Here is an 18014-nt window from a genome sequence, read left to right on the forward strand (position 1 = left end):
GCTTGCTCCTGGTAGTTATTCCTAATCCTAGGACACACAGTTTCTCCCAGTAATCCTGAACCAGAAGAGAAGAAAGGTGCAAGGTGGGAAAGGGACTCCAAGGTGGTTAGATAGGATAGAGGCAAAAAAAAAAAAAAAAAAAAGAAAGAAAGAAAAAGAAAGATGGACAGGTGTTGAAGTACAACCATGGAGGAAAAGGAAACTTTGTCTTGTGCCCTCCCCTGCAACCAGTTTTACTGAGATATAATTCATACTCCATATAATTTACCCATCTAAAGTGTACAATTCAATGGTTTTTGATATATTAATTTTTAAAATTGTGGCAAGTGTAACAAAATTTTCCATTTTAACCATTTTAAGAGTACCATTATCTATTTTCAAAACGTTTTAATCACTCTAAATAGAAACTCTTTCTCTTTAAGCAATAACTCCTCATGGCCTCCTCTTCCCAGCCCCTGGTAAATTCTAATCTACTTTCTGCCTCTATGAATTAGCCTATTCTAGATATTCTATAGTGGAACCATATAATATTTGTCCTTTTGTATCTGTCTTATTTCACTTAGCATAATATTACAATAATATTGTAGCATGTATCAAAACTTAATGTATTTTTATGGGCTGAATAATATTCCATTATACATATGTGTGTGTGTGTGTGTGTGTGTATATATATATATAGTATATGTGTATATATACACATACATATACACACTACATGTAGCTTATCTATTTATCTGTTCATGGACACTTGGATGGAAACTTTGTTTTAATATAATTTTCAAATAACCAAAGTTATCAAGAAAGAAATAATAAATGACATCATGTAATTTGGTCAGGTTTCCTTTTTTTTTTCCTCCCTAGGAAGTTGGGAATGTAGTGCCCCACTTCCCTTCTCTCCAAGCTATTTGTTTGCTACCACACTACTACAGAATAAAGTGAACAAGAAAATCTCACAAGGGCGCCTGCATGACCTGGACTCTGAAGACATCTCCAGCCTCTTTAATTTCACCACATTAATCTTCTGGTTCCCATAATAGGTATTTGTTCTTTTGCGTCTTCTTCTTTTTTTTCTTTTTTAATTTTTTTAAACGTTTATTTTTGAGAGAGAGAGAGAGAGAGAGAGAGAGAGCACAAGCCAGGGAGGGGTAGAGAGAGGGGGAAACACAGAATCCCAAGCAGGCTCCAGGCTCTGAGCTGCCAGCACAGAGCCCGAGGTGGGGCTTGAACTCCTGAACCGTGAGATCATGACCTGAGCTGAAGTCGGACACCTAACCGACTGAGCCATCCAGGCGCCCCTTTTGCGTCTTCTTTTTGCACATGCTGTTCCTTCTGCCTGGAATACCCCCACTGCTTTCCCCAGCTAAGCGAGGAGCTTTTGCTGGCTGCTTCTAGCTTTTTCCTCATAAAACATTTACTATTATGCTTGCCAATTCTGTTTCCCCACCAGTCTGTAGCTTCCTAAAGGAAGGGGCTGTCTTGGTCACCACTGTAACCTCCGCATCTATTATACTGCCCGCCTCTTAGTAGGTTATATAAATATTTAATGATTTCATTTCCCCGGATGGCTTGGTTCTGTAACCGACGGTGTGCCTAGTCATTACGCATAAGATTGTTAGAATCATTGAGCGTGGGAGTAAAAGTGAATCTTGGGCTGAACCTTCGGGATTACCAGGGCATCCTGGTAACACCTCCTCACCATCTCCTCATCAGAGGAGAGGAAACTGCTGATGCCAAGGTAAGGTGTAGTTATAGCGAGGTTCTTGGGGGTGGGGTGGGCGTGGGGCGGCGTTTGTTGCTGCGTCGCTACAGCGGACTTTACGGTGACGGAGGTAGGGTGGTCCTACAGGCAGCAGCCGGGACAGCCCGGGAGCTGTTGCTGGAGTCTGATCATGTGACTTTCAACATGGCTACGGCCCTGGTTCATTCCAGGAAGGGGTGGAGCCTGATCTCAGAGCAGGTTCCAGTTCAGTTTAAAGTGCGGACTGTGCTTGCAGTCGCTGACAGCTTATCATGGAGGCTAACGGGTTGGGGTGAGTTCCCTGCACCACGAGGTGTGGCCAGTGTGGCTTCTGACCTGAGTCTTCCAACTCAGAAATCTGCCGCTATATCCCTCTTCCTCCGCCCTGGAGAGCTCCCAAACCGAACTCAAGTCGCTGGAATCCCGAATCCTCCACCCATGGATTCCCGAGACTTTCATTTAGGGGATGTCCCCAGGACTTTCTAATCCTCAATTAAGATCCGTATTTCGGCACCGTCTACTCTGATTTCTCCTTGACAGTCCCTCAGCTCGGGGATCCATAAGCTCCGGAACCAGCCCATAGGTACCCCAGTTCCTGAGATTTTTCTGGTCCAGAGACCCTAATCAAGCCTTACTGAGCTTTCCTTCCCCCCTCTCCCCAGTCTTTCTAGTGGCTTTGGCTTTGAGCTGGGGGGAGTTGGGACTGTGTAAAATAGAGGCCCCAGCGCGGGCCCTTCTAGTCTTGTGCACCATCTGATAGGCAAAAAAGAGGCGGAATGGGTGGGGAGCCACAGTTTAGGAACTGGCCTGGAGAAGGCAGATAGTGGTGTTGGAATGAATTCGCCTTAAGAACCCAGGCCTTTCCCAACCCCCAATCTAGTTTACTGACACCTACCCCCACCCCCTCCTGATCTCCAGATCCCAGGGTTTTCCAGAGCTGAAGAATGACACGTTCCTGCGAGCAGCATGGGGAGAAGACACAGATTACACTCCCGTTTGGTGCATGCGGCAGGCAGGCCGCTACTTACCAGGTCAGGGTCAGAGCTTGGGAGTCTAGGTGAAACTCTGGAGGGTGAAGTTTTTTGAGGGGCAGGGGAGGGGTTCAGAGGTTCCTCAAGGTGGAGCCCTGCCTTCCCTCTTCTGTTTGCAGAGTTTAGGGAAACTAGGGCTGCCCAGGACTTTTTCAGCACCTGTCGCTCCCCAGAGGCCTGCTGTGAATTGACTTTGCAGGTGAGAACTCCACAAAAAAGGGAGGAATTTATGCCCTCTGCTTGCCTCCTAGTAACCTGTCTTCTATTTCCTACAGCCACTGCGTCGCTTCCCTTTGGATGCTGCCATCATCTTCTCTGACATCCTTGTTGTACCCCAGGTACCTGCTCAAACCTGATGAGTAAGAAAGGGTAAAGATAGTCAAAGCTCAAGATAAGCACTTATCTTCACCTAACAGGGAAAAACTTGGGCCGAAAGATGGAGTGTGGCTGAGTTTCATTCTCCTTTTCCTCCTTCTTGGCATGGGCTAAACAGCCTTTCCTTCTAGAGTTACAGGTTGGGAATCCAGATATTTTCTCCCCCTCCAGGCACTGGGCATGGAGGTGACTATGGTGCCTGGCAAAGGGCCTAGCTTCCCAGAGCCATTAAGAGAAGAGCGGGACTTAGAACACCTCCGGGATCCAGCAACAGTGGCCTCTGAGCTGGGCTATGTGTTCCAGGCCATCACCCTCACTCGACAACAGCTAGCTGGGCGTGTGCCGCTGATTGGCTTTGCTGGTGCCCCGGTAATGTGGAACATGGCAGGGACTTGGGCATGGGAAAATCACTCTGGAGGGTCTAGTGTACACAAGGGAAGGAAGTATCAGTCTGGCTTTTACACCTGTGACATTCTCTTTGTATCCTTTTGCAGTGGACTTTGATGACATACATGGTTGAGGGTGGCAGCTCAAGCACCATGGCTCAGGCCAAGCGCTGGCTTTACCAGAGACCGCAGGCTAGTCACAAGTTGCTTCGCATCCTCACTGATGCTCTGGTCCCATATCTGGTAGGACAAGTGGCTGCTGGTGCCCAGGTGGGTCCTGAGGGAGAGAAATAGGCTGGGGTCTAGAAGGAAAAGAAGCAGCAGAGTTTCCTACATCTGAGAGGATAAGTGTCTTAATGCCAGGCATGAAAGAAGCTTGGCCTGCAGTGATTTGGCTGGCGCAGCTAAGCCCACCTTGATGTTGACATTGGCAATGCTGTATGTGTTAAAAAACCAAAGTTAGCACTGGGATCTAAAGAAGGCAAAACTTTTTGAATGGAACTGGGTTTATAGGCTTAGGCAGTATGAGGGTCTGAAGTCACTAGGGAAAAATTGAGATACTTTCTGTGTGTGAGGCCTGAGATTCTTCCTCTTTGTGTGTTAGATATTTCTCTTTACTACCTCCCAACTGTAGGCATTGCAGCTCTTTGAGTCCCATGCAGGGCATCTTGGCCCACAACTCTTCAATAAATTTGCACTGCCCTATATCCGTGATGTGGCTAAGCGCGTGAAGGCCAGGCTGCAGGAGTCAGGCCTGGCACCAGTGCCCATGGTAAGGATGGGGAAAGAGTAAGTGAAGGTGGGCCTGTGGAACTTTCAGGGTATTTCCTGCATGGACTGAAGTGACCACTAGAGGGCAGCAGAGGCGCAGCCAAGATAGATTAGCGGGCATAGCAAGGTCCTTTTGTAGCCTCAGAGGTCTGCCCTTTTCCAGATCATCTTTGCTAAAGATGGACATTTTGCCCTGGAAGAGCTGGCCCAAGCTGGCTACGAGGTGGTTGGGCTTGACTGGACAGTGGCCCCAGAGAAAGCCCGGTGAGTGATGGTGGGTGAGGTGGAGAGGGTGCAGCTGCCATGTGTGCAATCACCAGAACGTGGCACTGACTCTGCTTTCAGGGAACGTGTGGGGAAGACGGTGACCTTGCAGGGCAACCTGGACCCCTGTGCCCTGTATGCATCTGAGGTATCAATCCGAGTTCCTGTGTATGTCTGTGAGTTTGTGTACTCCCATGGTTGTGGATATGGTTGTGTGTATTACTGTGTGTTTGTGTCTTTATTATATCTGTTTGTCCCTCTAAGTGAGCTCTAGTAAAGCAGGATTTTTTTTTTTTTATAATTGTTCATTTGTGTTGTCTTAGGGCCTGGCCCATATTAAGCATCCAGTAGACTTTTTTGAGTGAATGATTGAATGAGTAACACTTAGTAGAAGCATGTCTACATGTGTATGTGTCACTATTATGTATAGTGAGTGTAGGGTTTGCTGGCCCCCCTGTAGCCAGTGCCCTGTTGGTCCCCCAGGAGGAGATTGGACGGCTGGTGCAGCAGATGCTGAATGACTTTGGGCCACAGCGCTACATTGCCAACCTGGGCCATGGACTTTACCCTGACATGGACCCAGAACATGTGGGGGCCTTTGTGGATGCCGTGCACAGATACTCACGTCTGCTTCGACAGAACTGAGCATACATGTTTTCCCTCAACTGCCACTAACAAAGATGATTGATTGTTTCCAGGAGAATAAAAGTTCAGAGTTGGAGTCTAGCGTGTACTTTCATTTGTGAAAGATCTTTGCCCTTATCCTCAGTTCCTTCTTAGCCTCTGCTCCTTCCTGGATGCCCCTTTCTGCATCCTCTCCACAAGTCATAGGAGCTTAGATGTCAGTGAATATGTACTGTAGGATTTAATGTCAGCGCTCTCACCACCATCATGCTCTCAGCTCTCCAAGCATGAAAGCTAAATGGGGTTGGGTAAAGCTTCCTGGCAGCTGAAGCTGTGACATTTGCAGAGAAATGGGGTCCCACAGCATACACAGCCAGATTTATAGGGATTTGTGTCTGAAAGGGAGGGGAGTGTATATCAGAGAGGAGCATAAAATTGGCTAGAATATTTCAGAGAGGCCTGTTGAGGAAGATGGAATTTAGGTAAGCAGGGAGAAACTGAGAGGCCTTCAGCTTTGACACCAAAATATGGGGGAGGACATAAAGACTCAAAACTAGGATGCTTAGGATTAAAGATTTAGACTTACATCTTTAAGGTGAGAAGGTCTCTGAGGCCAAAAGGCCCTATGGTGCTCAGGGTTGCTCTGCATTCTTTTCTGAGCATACAATCTAATTTTCTCAGGACCTTGGTGTTTCTTTTTTATTTATTTATTTATTTTTTTAATGTTTATTTATTTTTGAGACAGGAGAGAGCATGAACGGGGGAGGGTCAGAGAGAGAGGGAGACACAGAATCGGAAGCAGGCTCCAGGCTCTGAGCAGTCCGCACAGAGCCCGACGCGGGGTTCGAACTCACGGACCGCAAAATCGTGACCTGAGCCGAAGTCGGACGCTTAACCGACTGAGCTACCCAGGCGCCCCAGGACCTTGGTGTTTCTACCCATCATGGTGGTACCTACCTCATGGGACAAGGTCTGAGGTACCTGTGGACACTGGAGAGGGGTGTGGTATGGCAGGAAACTCTTCGTTTGTCATTCTCCCTCACCTTAAACTACTAGGAACCCACTGCACTATCAGCCCAACCAATTCCTTGTCCCAGCCAGGGGCAATGCAGAAGAGAGAAAAGGGCCCATTTATTGAGAGAACACAATTTCTGATTTTAGAAAAATGATATTTTCTGTGATCCATGATTTATTCATAGAAAAGCACTGTGAGTTCACACACTTGCTAAAAAAAACGGCAATCGTGATACGTGATACAGAAATGGGAGTGTCTTCTTTTTTGAAACCAACCTATTGGGGCTGAGAGGTTGTAGGGGCCCATGGCTGGACAGTAAGACTTAAGTAGCCACAAACAGTGAAAACAACTTACTGGTTAGTGTGGAGAAAAAAGAGACACAGTTTGTCAAAGAAGAACATAAAGCAGACAGGTCCTTAGTTCACATTCTACCTATACCACCCCTTTCCTATCGTCCCCCCACCCCCAACTCGGGAACTAAAACGTGAAAAACAGTAAACACCAAGACACTGGCATCCAAATGACTCTTCTGAAAGCCCTCGCTACCTCCTATAACAATTCCAGGCTGAGCACAGGGGTCAGGAAGGTAGTAGGAACATGGTACACTGTGGACGTCAGCTAGGGCTAAGACAGGCATTGCCCACTAGGGGTAGAAACTACTCAGAAAGGGAAAGGCCAAATGCGTTCCAGCCCCAGCCTCCAAAACAGTGACCAATGGGCAGGCAGAGGAAGCTTGAGGTAGAAAGGCAAGGGAAGAAAGCAAGTATAGGGCAAGAAAGGAACTGGAGCTAAAGGAGCCCCTCTTGGGGTAGAAGGAGACTAGTGCTTAGAAGCTTGTTTGGTGAGAGAATGGTGAGTAAGGGAGGCAAAGAGATGGGGAACGTGTTTAGCTGGTGGGAGAGGTGACGAGGAATGGGGAAGAGAGATCTGGCAAAAAGAAAAGGAACACATTCATGCAGATCCTCCAACAAATTCACAGACATACTTGCATGTCAAAATACACATAGGTACACGTATAAAGACACACCAATGGAGAGCAAGCATACAAACATGTTTTTACACATGCATCTGTGTATGCACCCCCCACTAAATGTGCACTGACAAACATGAACACACAGGTATGTATTCTTACGTGTTGACAAATGTGTATACCCTCACACAGAAACCTACAGTCCAGCACACAGATATGTACTCACATGTACACACACAACTGACATACACATAAATATATATGCACAGACAGGTATGCACAGATCTATCTACACACACAGATACATGTACTTAGCCATACAGATACATACACACGCATACATAACTAGAGATAAAACCAGATACTCTCTAACACAAAGATGACCAGAGTAGATACATATGAGTATGAGCTCAGTGGCCTCCCAGACCTTCACTCTCCCCTTGAACTTGTTTCTCAGAGCTCAACAGGCTCCTAGAGAACCTGTGTGGAGCAGGAGCAAGAGCTTCACTGTTCTCATGGCTTCATGAGGCAAGAGTCTAAGTCCAGTCCTGGCCCTGCCCCTCTCCCACTACTGGGCTATAGATGACCCGTGTCTGCAGGCTGGGTTTCTGCATAGACTGGACCCGGGATTTATTATAACTGGCCATTGTTCTCCCTGCCACCCCTACTCTTCCTCTGCAAACAGTATATACTCTGCAAGGGAAACCTGAGAAATGGTTGTGAGTCTCCTCAGAAAACAAGCCTATCTTCCCACCCACAGCTACTTCAAGTACCCATCAAATTAGAACCAGAATTATAAATAGTTACAACTTTACAATGTAATTGGCAACACATATACTATAGTATTTACAGTACCATAAATGCTTCTGTTTCTCTGGTTAAGCAATCCCTGAGACGGAACAGTGTTCTGTGTTTGCCAAGGGAGAGTGGGCCAATGCCCAGGACACGCAGGATATAGGGGCGTGAGGTGGCATGTTGTGGGGTTTCTGATTGATCTGCAGGGCCCAGTTCCTTCAGGAACAGTGGGCTGTAGTGAGAACCTTGCCAAGGAAGGCATATTGGCTAGAGTTGGACTTTCCCATGCTTAGCCCTGTGGTCCTCTGGCTTCAGCCACAGGTGCTCAGAGTCCTCTCAGGGTGGACAAATGTTTTGGTGTCCTTGGCCTGACCTGTGGTACTTGGGAGCCCAGGCTGCCCTGGCAGTGAACTGTCTGCTTTCTCAGCCAAAGCGCTCTCGTACCAGCAGCATCAGCTTCTTCTTGCCTTTGTAGATTTGTTTGAGGTTGTCGATGAATTGGGCAAACTGCAGGTGGCCATCCTGGGGCAGCAGGAAGGTCTCCCGAGCTTTGCTCAGAAACTCAATGAACTCTCCGTAGTGGCGAGGGCTGATGTGTGTCAGGCGTGAGTGTGTAGTGTTGATATAGGCATTGATGGTGGCGTCCAGCAGCTGGCGGAGTGGAGCTTTGTCAGTGGACATGAGCTTTCCAGAGCTGCGGCGGCCTGGGATACCAGCCAGGCCAGGTGCAGTCACTGTGCAACGCCGCAAGATGTCTGAAAGCACTGTGGCACAGTGCACACTCTTCACCACAAGGGGAATGAGGGCCGCCAGCTCATTCTTGCCCAGAGAGTGGCTGAGGGCACACGCCCAGAGCACATCATTGATGGCCGGATGGGTATCCTGGTTGTAGGCCAGGTTGAGATGGCTCATGGCCAGAGAGGCCAATTTGAAGGCACGTAGCGGGTAGCCACGGAGCTCCATGTAGCGAGCAATGGTGAATAGTTGTGAATGCGTCATGCCACCAGTGGCAGCATCAATGGCGATCTGGTAGGCTGCCTCAAAGGCGATGTGGTCTTTCTCACAGAGTGTAAGGGCTGACAGGGCACAGCTCTGTGGATCCTTCATGGCACACTGTAGAGCCAGCGTGCGAGCACAGCTAGCTAGCTCCTCCCGCTGTGGATAGTCAAGACTGAGGCGCAGGATAGTGGTGTGGGATACAGCTGTGGCAGCCACAATGCTAGTAGCCTCAGTGGGAGTGAAGAGTGTGTACCAGCTCTGCAAAATGCTCACCAAGGCCCGCACACCTGTCAGGGAGAGCCTGAGCTCAGCCGTGGCCATCCAGGTCTCCATCCAGGTCTGCCCAGATTACCATCTGGGGTCAGAACTTGGCCTGCAGAGATGAGTTCTCCCTTTTCCTCAGTAGCCTTGAGATGATCTGAGGCAAACTAGGGAGCATCCCAGATGGCCAGACCCTGTTTGGGGTCTCTTCCCATCCCTTCCTTCCCCAAGTCAGAGGGTTGAAGATTTCTGCAGGTGCTCTTAGCGCCTCACAAGGATGGAGCAACAGAGCCTGTAGTCTACCTGTCCCAATGCAGGGGTTGCAGATCTGCCTGGGGGCTCTGGCTGCAGAGGGGCCTCTCAGGGTATAGTCTTATGCTGGGACATTGGGCTCTAAACGGGGGCCTGAGCCTCCAAGTTGCCTGAGGTTTTCAGAGGCATAGACAGGGACTGGGACCAAACCACTGGGCCAACTACCGCCCAAGGGTGCACTTACATACTGGTGGCTGAAAATTCAATCTCTCATACATGTCTCTGATCAGAGGGTCAAAGTGCTGCTGACATCAGGGTATGTCTAAGCAGTGAGGGCAGAGCTTGGGCTAGCTAAACAAAGGCCATATTTCCTACCACCAGCCCCATCAGTAATAGGAATATGAGAGCTCTAAGTATTTGCTGTCTTGTCCCAAGAGTAGGGCCTAGGAGCTCCTGTCCCCTGGGGGTAGAGGGAGGTGGGAGACTCACCCACTTCTGTAGCACATGTTACCAACCACCGCACCATCTCCCGGCGCCTCCAGTTAAGAGTTGATAAGGTCATCCTCATCACCTGGGCAAAAAAGAGGCATTTCCAGTGGGCTAAGCTTAACTGTTAGGCCCTCTACATCCCCACATCCCCTTGCCATTCATTTATGCAACAAGTATTTATTAGTGCTTTAAGCAGCCATCTCTCTCCTGATAAGTAGACAGGTTTAATTTCTGCCCCACCCCTCCCACCAATCAGATAGAAGGCTTCTCTGATGACCTATAACAAATAAAGTCCTTATTATCACACCTTGCTTGATTTGACTTGGAGGGATAAGGAGGGGGTGGGGAGAAGATGGGGACCCTATGGAGCCTAAAGCTACATTTCTTCTGGCCTCAACTTCAAAATGGAGCCCAATTTAGAGAGTCTTCACCTAGAGGTCTAGCCTAAAAGTTGTGCTCTGGGGACACAGAAAGAACTGGACTTGGCCCATGCCCAGTGCCTCTGGGATCTTATCTTTACCATTTATCACAAGGCCAGAAGCCTAAAGTGAGGATGACCCACTCCTCCTCCATACCTGTAACCCCAGCTCCAGAGCCACGTTGAGCAGGGTGCTGTCAGTACTACTGTCTGTGGGAGTAGCAATCTTGAATGCATCTTGGGCCAGTTTGAAGATGAGGGAGGAAGAATGGATGTGCTTCTGTATTGCTTCCAGAATTGTCCGGAGCCTCAGAGTGTCCCCTATAGGTGCCGAGAGATGGGACAGTGACAGGTCTTCTTTAAAGTCTCCCTGAGTCTACTGATCACATAGGTACTGGCTGAATTGGCTACTATCAATTCACTGAATGCTTCTGAATACTACCGTCTCTTTTGGGTAGACATGCTATGTCTCCACTAAACCCACTGGAGACTGCTTCCTTCACCAGGCCCCTGCATGAATTCACTTTTCTCTACCTTTTCATCTGTCTCTATCCCTCACCTTTTCCCCTCAGTCTCCTTAGGTCCCAGAAATAATTTTTACGAACACCTGACTTTTGAGAGCTGCTTATATAGGAGATAGGAAGCCGCATTATTGTCAGAAAAGTATGCTAGTTCCATTGTTTGCTTCCCACTGCAGCTCCCTGGAGCAAAAAGGAGCTGGGCCACCACTTCTTATTCAGCAGGCAAGGATTCTATACAAAGTACTAGTGCAGAGACTTAAGAAATATACCACAGGAAGGGCATGTATACCATATGAAGTGAAAGTCACTGTATGAAGGTAGTATAGTATATGAAAGATCGGTGTATCTTACGAAGGAGTAAAATGTGAAGTAAAGATAGAACAAAAAGTAGGTCTTATGTCTGACAAAGAGGTGTAGTGGTAAGAGCATATAGGCTTTGGAATGAAATACATTGGGAATTGAACCTAGTTCAGCCACTTACTAGCTCAGTTTCTTTATCCATAAAACAGAAATAATAACCTTTAGGGTTGTTGTGAGAATTATAAGCAACCTGTATATAGTTAATATTCTATGATCCTACTTTTGTAAAAAAAAAAAAAGTAGTAGTAGTAGTGTATGTGTGTGCATATAAATGATTAGAAAATCTCCAGAAATATTTGTACCAATGTCTTAGTAGTAGTTATCTTTCGATGTCAGAATTATGGGAGAGAGTACTTTTTTTCCTTCTGTCATCTTTAAAAGCAATTTTTAAAATTAAAAGACTTCATATTTAGGCAGTTTTAGGTTTGCAGAAAATTGAGCAGATAGTACAGTAAAGTACACTTCTTACACACTCCTATCCCCATTTCTCATTTCCCCTATTATTAATGTCTTACATTAGTGTGGTACATTTGATGAACCTACATTGACATATTGTTATCATTTGAAGACCATGGTTTATATTAGGCTTCACTAAGATATACAGTTCTCTGGGTTTTAACAAAGGCATGGTATCATGGGCCCATCATTACTGTACAGAATAGATTCATTGCTCTAAAAATCTCCTGTGTTCTACCTTTTCGTCCCTCTCCTCATTCCCCCTAAGAATACTGATCTTTTTTTTTAAAATTGTCTCTATAATTTTACCTTTTCCACAATGTCATATACTTGGAACCACAGTATGTAACCTTTGAGAGTGGCTTCCACCAACCAGTCTTAAGAACCTTAAGAACACTTAAGGTTCCTCCATTTCTTTTTGTGTCTTGATAGCTAACTTCTTTTTATTGGTAAATAATATTGCATTGTATGAGATGTAGGTTTATCCATTTACCTTTTGAAGGACATTTTGGTTGCTTCTAGTTTTTGGCAATTACATATATAGCTGCTATAAACATTTGTATGCAAGTTTTTATGCGGACATAAGTTTCCAATTCATTTGGTAAAATACCTAGGAGCATGATTGCTGGATCAGATGGCAAGACTATGTTTAGCTTTGTAAAAAACTGTCAAATGGTCTTCCACAGTGGCTGCACCTTTTGCATTCCCACAAGCAATGAGAGTTCCTGTTGCTCCACATCCTTACTAGTATTTGGTATTGTCAATGTTTTGGATTTTAGCCATTCTAATAGGTATGCAGTGGTATCTCCTTTTTGTTTTAATTTTCATTTTCCCAATGACATGTGATACTGAGCATCTTTTCATATGCTTGTCATCTCTGTATCTTCTTTCATGAGGCACCTGTTCAGGTCTTTTGCCTTTTTTTTTTTTTTTAAGTGTTTTTAATGTTTATTTTTGAGAGACAGAGAGACAGAGGACAAGCTGGGGAAGGACAGAGAGAGATGTAGACACAGAATCTGAAGCAGGCTTTAGGTTCCCAGCTGTCAGCACAGAGCCCGAGGCGGGACTCCAACTCATGAGCCATGAGATCATGACCTGAGCTGAAGTTGGACACTTAACCAGCTGAGCCCCAGTCTTTTGCCCATTTTTAAATTCAGTTGTTTGTCTTCTTATTATTGAGTTTTAAGAGTTATGTATTTGCAATATGAGGTTTTTTTTTTATGTTTATTTTGAGAAAGAAAGAGAGTGAGCGAGTGTGTGCAAGCTGGGGAGAGGCAAGAGAAAGGGAGAGAGATTCCCAAGCAGGCTCCATGTTCAGTGCTCAGCTCTACACAGGGCTTGACCTCACGACCATGAGATCATCTTCTGAGCCTAAATCAAGAGTCGGACACTCAACCGACTGAGCCACCCAGGTGCCCCTGGGATACAAGTTCTTTATCGGATAAATGTTTTATAAATATTGTCTCCCAGTCTGTGACTTGTCTTTTCAGTTTCTTAACAGTGTTATTCACTCAGAAGTTCTTCCTTTTTTTTTATTAAAAATTTTTAATGGTTATTTTTGAGACACACACACACACACACACACACACACACACACACACACAGTGTGAGCGAGGGAAGGGCAGAGAGACAGGGAGACACAGAATCCGAAGCAGGCTCCAAGCTCTGAGCTGTCAGCCCTGAGCCGGACATGGGGCTTGAACTCACAAACTGTGAAATCATAATCTCAGCCAAAGTCACATGCTTAACCGACTGTCCCACAAGTTCTTCCTTTTAATGAAGTCCTACTTTTCAATTTTTTCTTTCATGCATTATATTTTTGGTATTGTATCTAAAAAGTCATTGCTAAACCCAAGGTCTCTAGATTTTCTATGTTATCCTAGGTTTATAGTTTTATGTATTACCTTTATGCCTTTGATCTATTTTAATTTTTATGAAAGGTGTAAGGTAAGGTCAGTGTCTATACATATTTTTTTTCTGCAGGTGGAGGCAGTTTTTCCAGTACCAGTTGTTGAAAGGACTATCTTTTACTTCTTTGTCAAAGATCAGTTTGCTATATTTGTGTGAGTTTATTTCTGAGCTCTCTATTCTGTTCCATTCATCTAGTTGTCTACTCTTTTGCCAATTCCATACTGCCTTGATTACTGTAGCTTTACAGCAAGTCTTGAGGTTGGGTAGTGTTAGTTCTCCAGCTTTGTTCTTCAATACTGTGTTGGCTATACTAGGTCTTTAGCTTTTAGAAAGAGTTTTTCAGTATCACAAAATAACTTGCTGGGATTTTGGTTGAGACTATATTGAATCTATAGATCAACCTAGGAAGAACTAACATAATAATAATAATGAATCTTCCTATCTATGGATACGGAATATCTATTTATTCAGATCTTTGATTTCTTTCATCAAAATTTTATAGTTTTCCTCATATAGATCTTACACATATTTTGTTAGATTTACTAAGTACTTTTGGGGGGGTGCTAATGTAAATATATTGTTTTTATTTTTATTTATTTATTTTAAAAAAAAATGTTTATTTATTTATTTTTGGAGAGAGAGAAAGTGAGCAGATGAAGGGCAGAGAGAGAGAGGGAAAGAGAGAATCCCAAGAAGGCTCTGTGCTGTCAGTGCAGAGCCTGATGCAGGGCTCCATCTCACAACTGTGAGATCATGACCTGAGCCAAAATCAAGAGTTAGACACTTAGTGACTGAGCCACTTAGGTGCCCCAATATATATTTTTTCATTTCAAAAATATTTTATTATTTTTTTTTAATTTTTTTTTTCAACGTTTATTTATTTTTGGGACAGAGAGAGACAGAGCATGAACGGGGGAGGGGCAGAGAGAGAGGGAGACACAGAATCGGAAACAGGCTCCAGGCTCTGAGCCATCAGCCCAGAGCCCGACGCGGGGCTCGAACTCACGGACTGCGAGATCGTGACCTGGCTGAAGTCGGACGCTTAACCGACTGCGCCACCTAGGCGCCCCTCAAAAATATTTTAAATGTTTATTTATTTTTGAGAGAGAGAGCACAAGCAGGGGAGGGGCACAGAGAGAGGGGGACAGAGGATTAGAAGAAGGCTCTGCGCTGATGGCAGAGAACCCAATGTGAGGCTCAAACTCCCAGACTGCAAAGTCATGACCTGAGCCAAAGTTGGATGCTCAACCAACCAAGCCACTCAGGTGCCCCTCTATTTCAAATTTCAATTGCTCATTGCTGGGATATAGGGGGGCAACTGACATGTATTATATATAAAAGTCAATTGCCTTCCTATATACATATTTTTTCATATATATAAAAGATGTTTCTTTTTTGAAAACTGAAGTATAGTTGACATAATGTTACACTAGTTTTAGGTAAACAACATAATGATTCAACAACTCCTTAAGTTATCACAACTGTAGTGACCATCTATCATATAATACTATTAGAAATGTAACACTATTAGAAAACCCCTGATTATATTCCCTATGCTGTACCTTTCATTCCACGATGTGTTCATTCCATAACTGAAGTCTGTACCTCCCACTCCCCTCTACCCATTTCGCTCATCTCCCCGCTCCCCTCCTCCTTGGTAACCACCAATTTGTTTTCTGTATTTATGATTCTGTTTCTGCTTTCTGTTTATTCATTTGTTTTGTTTTTTTAGATTACACATATAAGTGAAATCATATGATAGACTTTTGTTTATACAGATTTTAAATTTTGCATAAAATCTTTCATTCTTTTCTTTTTTAAAATTTAAATTGTAGGGGCGCCTGGGTGGCTCAGTCGGTTAAGTGTCCGACTTCAGCCAGGTCACGATCTCGCGGTTCGTGAGTTCGAGCCCCGTGTCGGGCCCTGGGCTGATGGCTCGGAGCTTGGAGCCTGTTTCCGATTCTGTGTCTCCCTCTCTCTGTCCCTCCCCCGTTCATGCTCTGTTTCTCTCTGTCCCAAAAATAAATAAATGTTAAAAAAAAATTAAAAAAAATAAAATTTAAATTGTAGTTAGTAAACATACAGTGCAATACAGGTTTCAGGAGTAGAATTCAGTGATTCATCACTTATATACAACACTCAGTGCTCATCACAACACATGCCCTCCTTAGTACCCATCACCCAACTAGCCTATCTCCCACCTACCTCCCTACATCAACCCAAAGTTTGTTCTCTATCATTAAGAGTTTCTTGTGGTTTGTTTGCCTCTCTTCTCTCCCCTGCTCTTCCCATATGGTCATCTGTTTTGTTTCTTAAATTCCACATATGAGTGAAATCATATGGTATTTGTCTTTCTCTGACTGACTTATAAAATCTTTAATTCTTACGGTCAGTAATCTATAGGCTCCAAACTAGGATGTTTTAAGGGAACAGGTTAAAAGTATGCTCAACATGTGGAATACCTTTAAAAAAAAGAAAAACCCTACATTTAGAAAGCTGATTTTTATATATTAACCTTGTATCTTGCAACCTTGTTATAGTAACTTATTCTACTTTTTTTGACTCTTTGGGATTTTCCACATAAACAATCATGTCATTTACAAACCAAGACAGTTTTATTTCTTCTTTCCTAATCTATATACCTTTTATTTCCTTTCTTATCATACTGCATTATCTAGAACTTCCAGTATGTTGAATGGGAAAGGGTGAGAAGGAACATTCCTATCTTATTCCTGATTTTCAGGGGAAAGCATCTAGTTAAGTATGATGGTAGGTTCTTTGTAGATATTCTTTATTTTTTTAAGTTTATTTATTTATTTTGAGAGAGAGACAGAGAGAGCAAGAGTGAGTGAGCATGAGTGGAGGAGAGGCAGAAAGACAGAGGGAAAGAGAGAGAATCTCAAGCAGGCTCTGCACTGTCAGCAATGAGCCCGATGTGGGGCTCGAATGCACAAACTGTGAGATCATGACCTGAGCAGAAATCAAGAGTCAGACACTTAACTGACTGAGCCGCTCAGGCGCCCCTAGATTCCTTATAAAATTAAGTTGATTCTCTTTCTTTTTAACTTTTAAATAATTTTAAAATCATTTTTTATTTTTTAATTAAAAAAATTTATTTTTGAAAGAGAGAGAGAGAGACAGAGAGACAGAGCATAAGTAGGGGAAGGGTAGAGAGAGAGAGAGAGGGAGATACAGAATCTGTAGCAGGCTCCAGGCTCTGAGCTGAGGGCACAGAGCCTGTTGTGGGGCTTGAACTTGTAAATTGCGAAATCATGACCTGAGCTGAAGTTGGATGCGCTATCAACTGAGCCACCCAGGCACTCCAATTTTTAAAAATTTTTATTTTAAGTAGGCTCCATGCCCAACATGGGGCTTTAACTCACAACCCTGAGATCACGAGTTGCATGCTCTAGCAACTGAACCAGTGAGGCACACCAAGTTGGTTCTCTTCTATTCCTGGTTTGCTGAGTTGTTGTTTTTATCATGAATAGGTGCTGGATTTGGTCAAGTATTTTTCTAGCATCAACTGATATAATTCTATAATCTTCTTTAGTCTGTGGATGTGATAGGTTACATTAGTTGACTTTCAAGTGCTGAACCAGCCTTGCATATCTGGGATAAATCCCACTTTGTAATGGTATATAATTCTTTTTATACTTCATTGGATTCAATTTGCTAATACTTTGTTGAGGATTTTGGTACTTATATTCATGAGTAATACTGATCTGCAGTTTTCCTTTCTCGTATTGTCTTTATCTGGTTTTGGTATTAGAGGAGTAATGCTGTTCTCATAAGATGAGTTAGGAGGTGTTCTCTCTGCTTCTATTTTCTAGAACAGATTTTAGAGAATTTGTATCATTTATTCCTTAAAAACTCACAAGTGAAATCACCTGGGCCAAGTGCTGTCTGAAAGATTACTGATGCAATTTCTTTAATAGATACATGCTTATTCAGATTATTTATTTCTCCATATGTGAGTTTTGATAGATTGTGTTTTCCAAGGAATTGGTCCATTTCATCATTGAAGATAACAAATTTGTGGAAATATAATTTCATAATTTTTCTTTATCATCTTTTTAATATACAGGGGACTCCTGTTTCATTTATGATATTAGTAATATATATTCTCTCTTTTTTTTCTTGGTTAGCTTGGCTAGAAGTTGGATCAATTTTATTGATCTTTTTATTTTATTAAAAATTTAAAAAAATTTGGGGGGCATCTGGGTGGCTTAGTTGGTTAAGTGTCTGACTTTGGCTCAGGTCATGATCTCACGGTTCATGGGTTTGAGCCCCACGTCGGGCTCTGTACTGACATCTTGGAGTCTGGAGCCTGTTTCAGATTCTGTGTCTCCCTCTCTTTCTGACCCTCCCCTGTTCA

At 44.1% G+C, this 18014-nt stretch overlaps 2 protein-coding genes across 3 annotated transcripts in view; one reads left to right on the forward strand and one right to left on the reverse strand.

Annotated features, from left to right (window-relative positions):
• Positions 1–1565: 1565 nt before the first annotated feature.
• Positions 1566–5286, forward strand: UROD (uroporphyrinogen decarboxylase). Of its 2 annotated transcripts, none has more exons than XM_086716802.1 (10): positions 1566–1735; positions 2657–2769; positions 2889–2968; positions 3045–3107; positions 3316–3513; positions 3639–3800; positions 4165–4302; positions 4465–4565; positions 4647–4713; positions 5049–5286. In XM_086716802.1, exons 1-10 carry the CDS (start codon positions 1728–1730, stop codon positions 5208–5210), a joined length of 1092 nt encoding a protein of 363 aa, XP_086572928.1. In that variant the 5' UTR covers positions 1566–1727; the 3' UTR covers positions 5211–5286. The 2 variants fall into 2 exon arrangements, with proteins under 2 accessions (XP_086572928.1, XP_025787990.1); XM_025932205.2 differs by lacking the exon at positions 1566–1735 and adding an exon at positions 1874–2030.
• Positions 5287–6358: 1072 nt separating this feature from the next.
• The window catches only part of ZSWIM5 (zinc finger SWIM-type containing 5), a 251462-nt gene continuing 239806 nt past the window's right edge, over positions 6359–18014 (reverse strand). Inside the window, exons 12-14 of the mRNA XM_086716801.1 lie at positions 10546–10709; positions 9971–10052; positions 6359–9255 (exon numbers count right to left, since the gene is read on the reverse strand). Of these exons, the coding sequence (XP_086572927.1) occupies positions 8393–9255; positions 9971–10052; positions 10546–10709 (1109 nt within the window). The 3' untranslated portion in view covers positions 6359–8392. The remainder of the gene's footprint in view (positions 9256–9970; positions 10053–10545; positions 10710–18014) is intronic.

Source organism: Puma concolor, chromosome C1 (genome assembly GCF_028749965.1).
Source record: "Puma concolor isolate L17-30 chromosome C1, mPumCon1.1.hap2, whole genome shotgun sequence".
NCBI classification, from domain to species: Eukaryota; Metazoa; Chordata; class Mammalia; order Carnivora; family Felidae; genus Puma; species Puma concolor.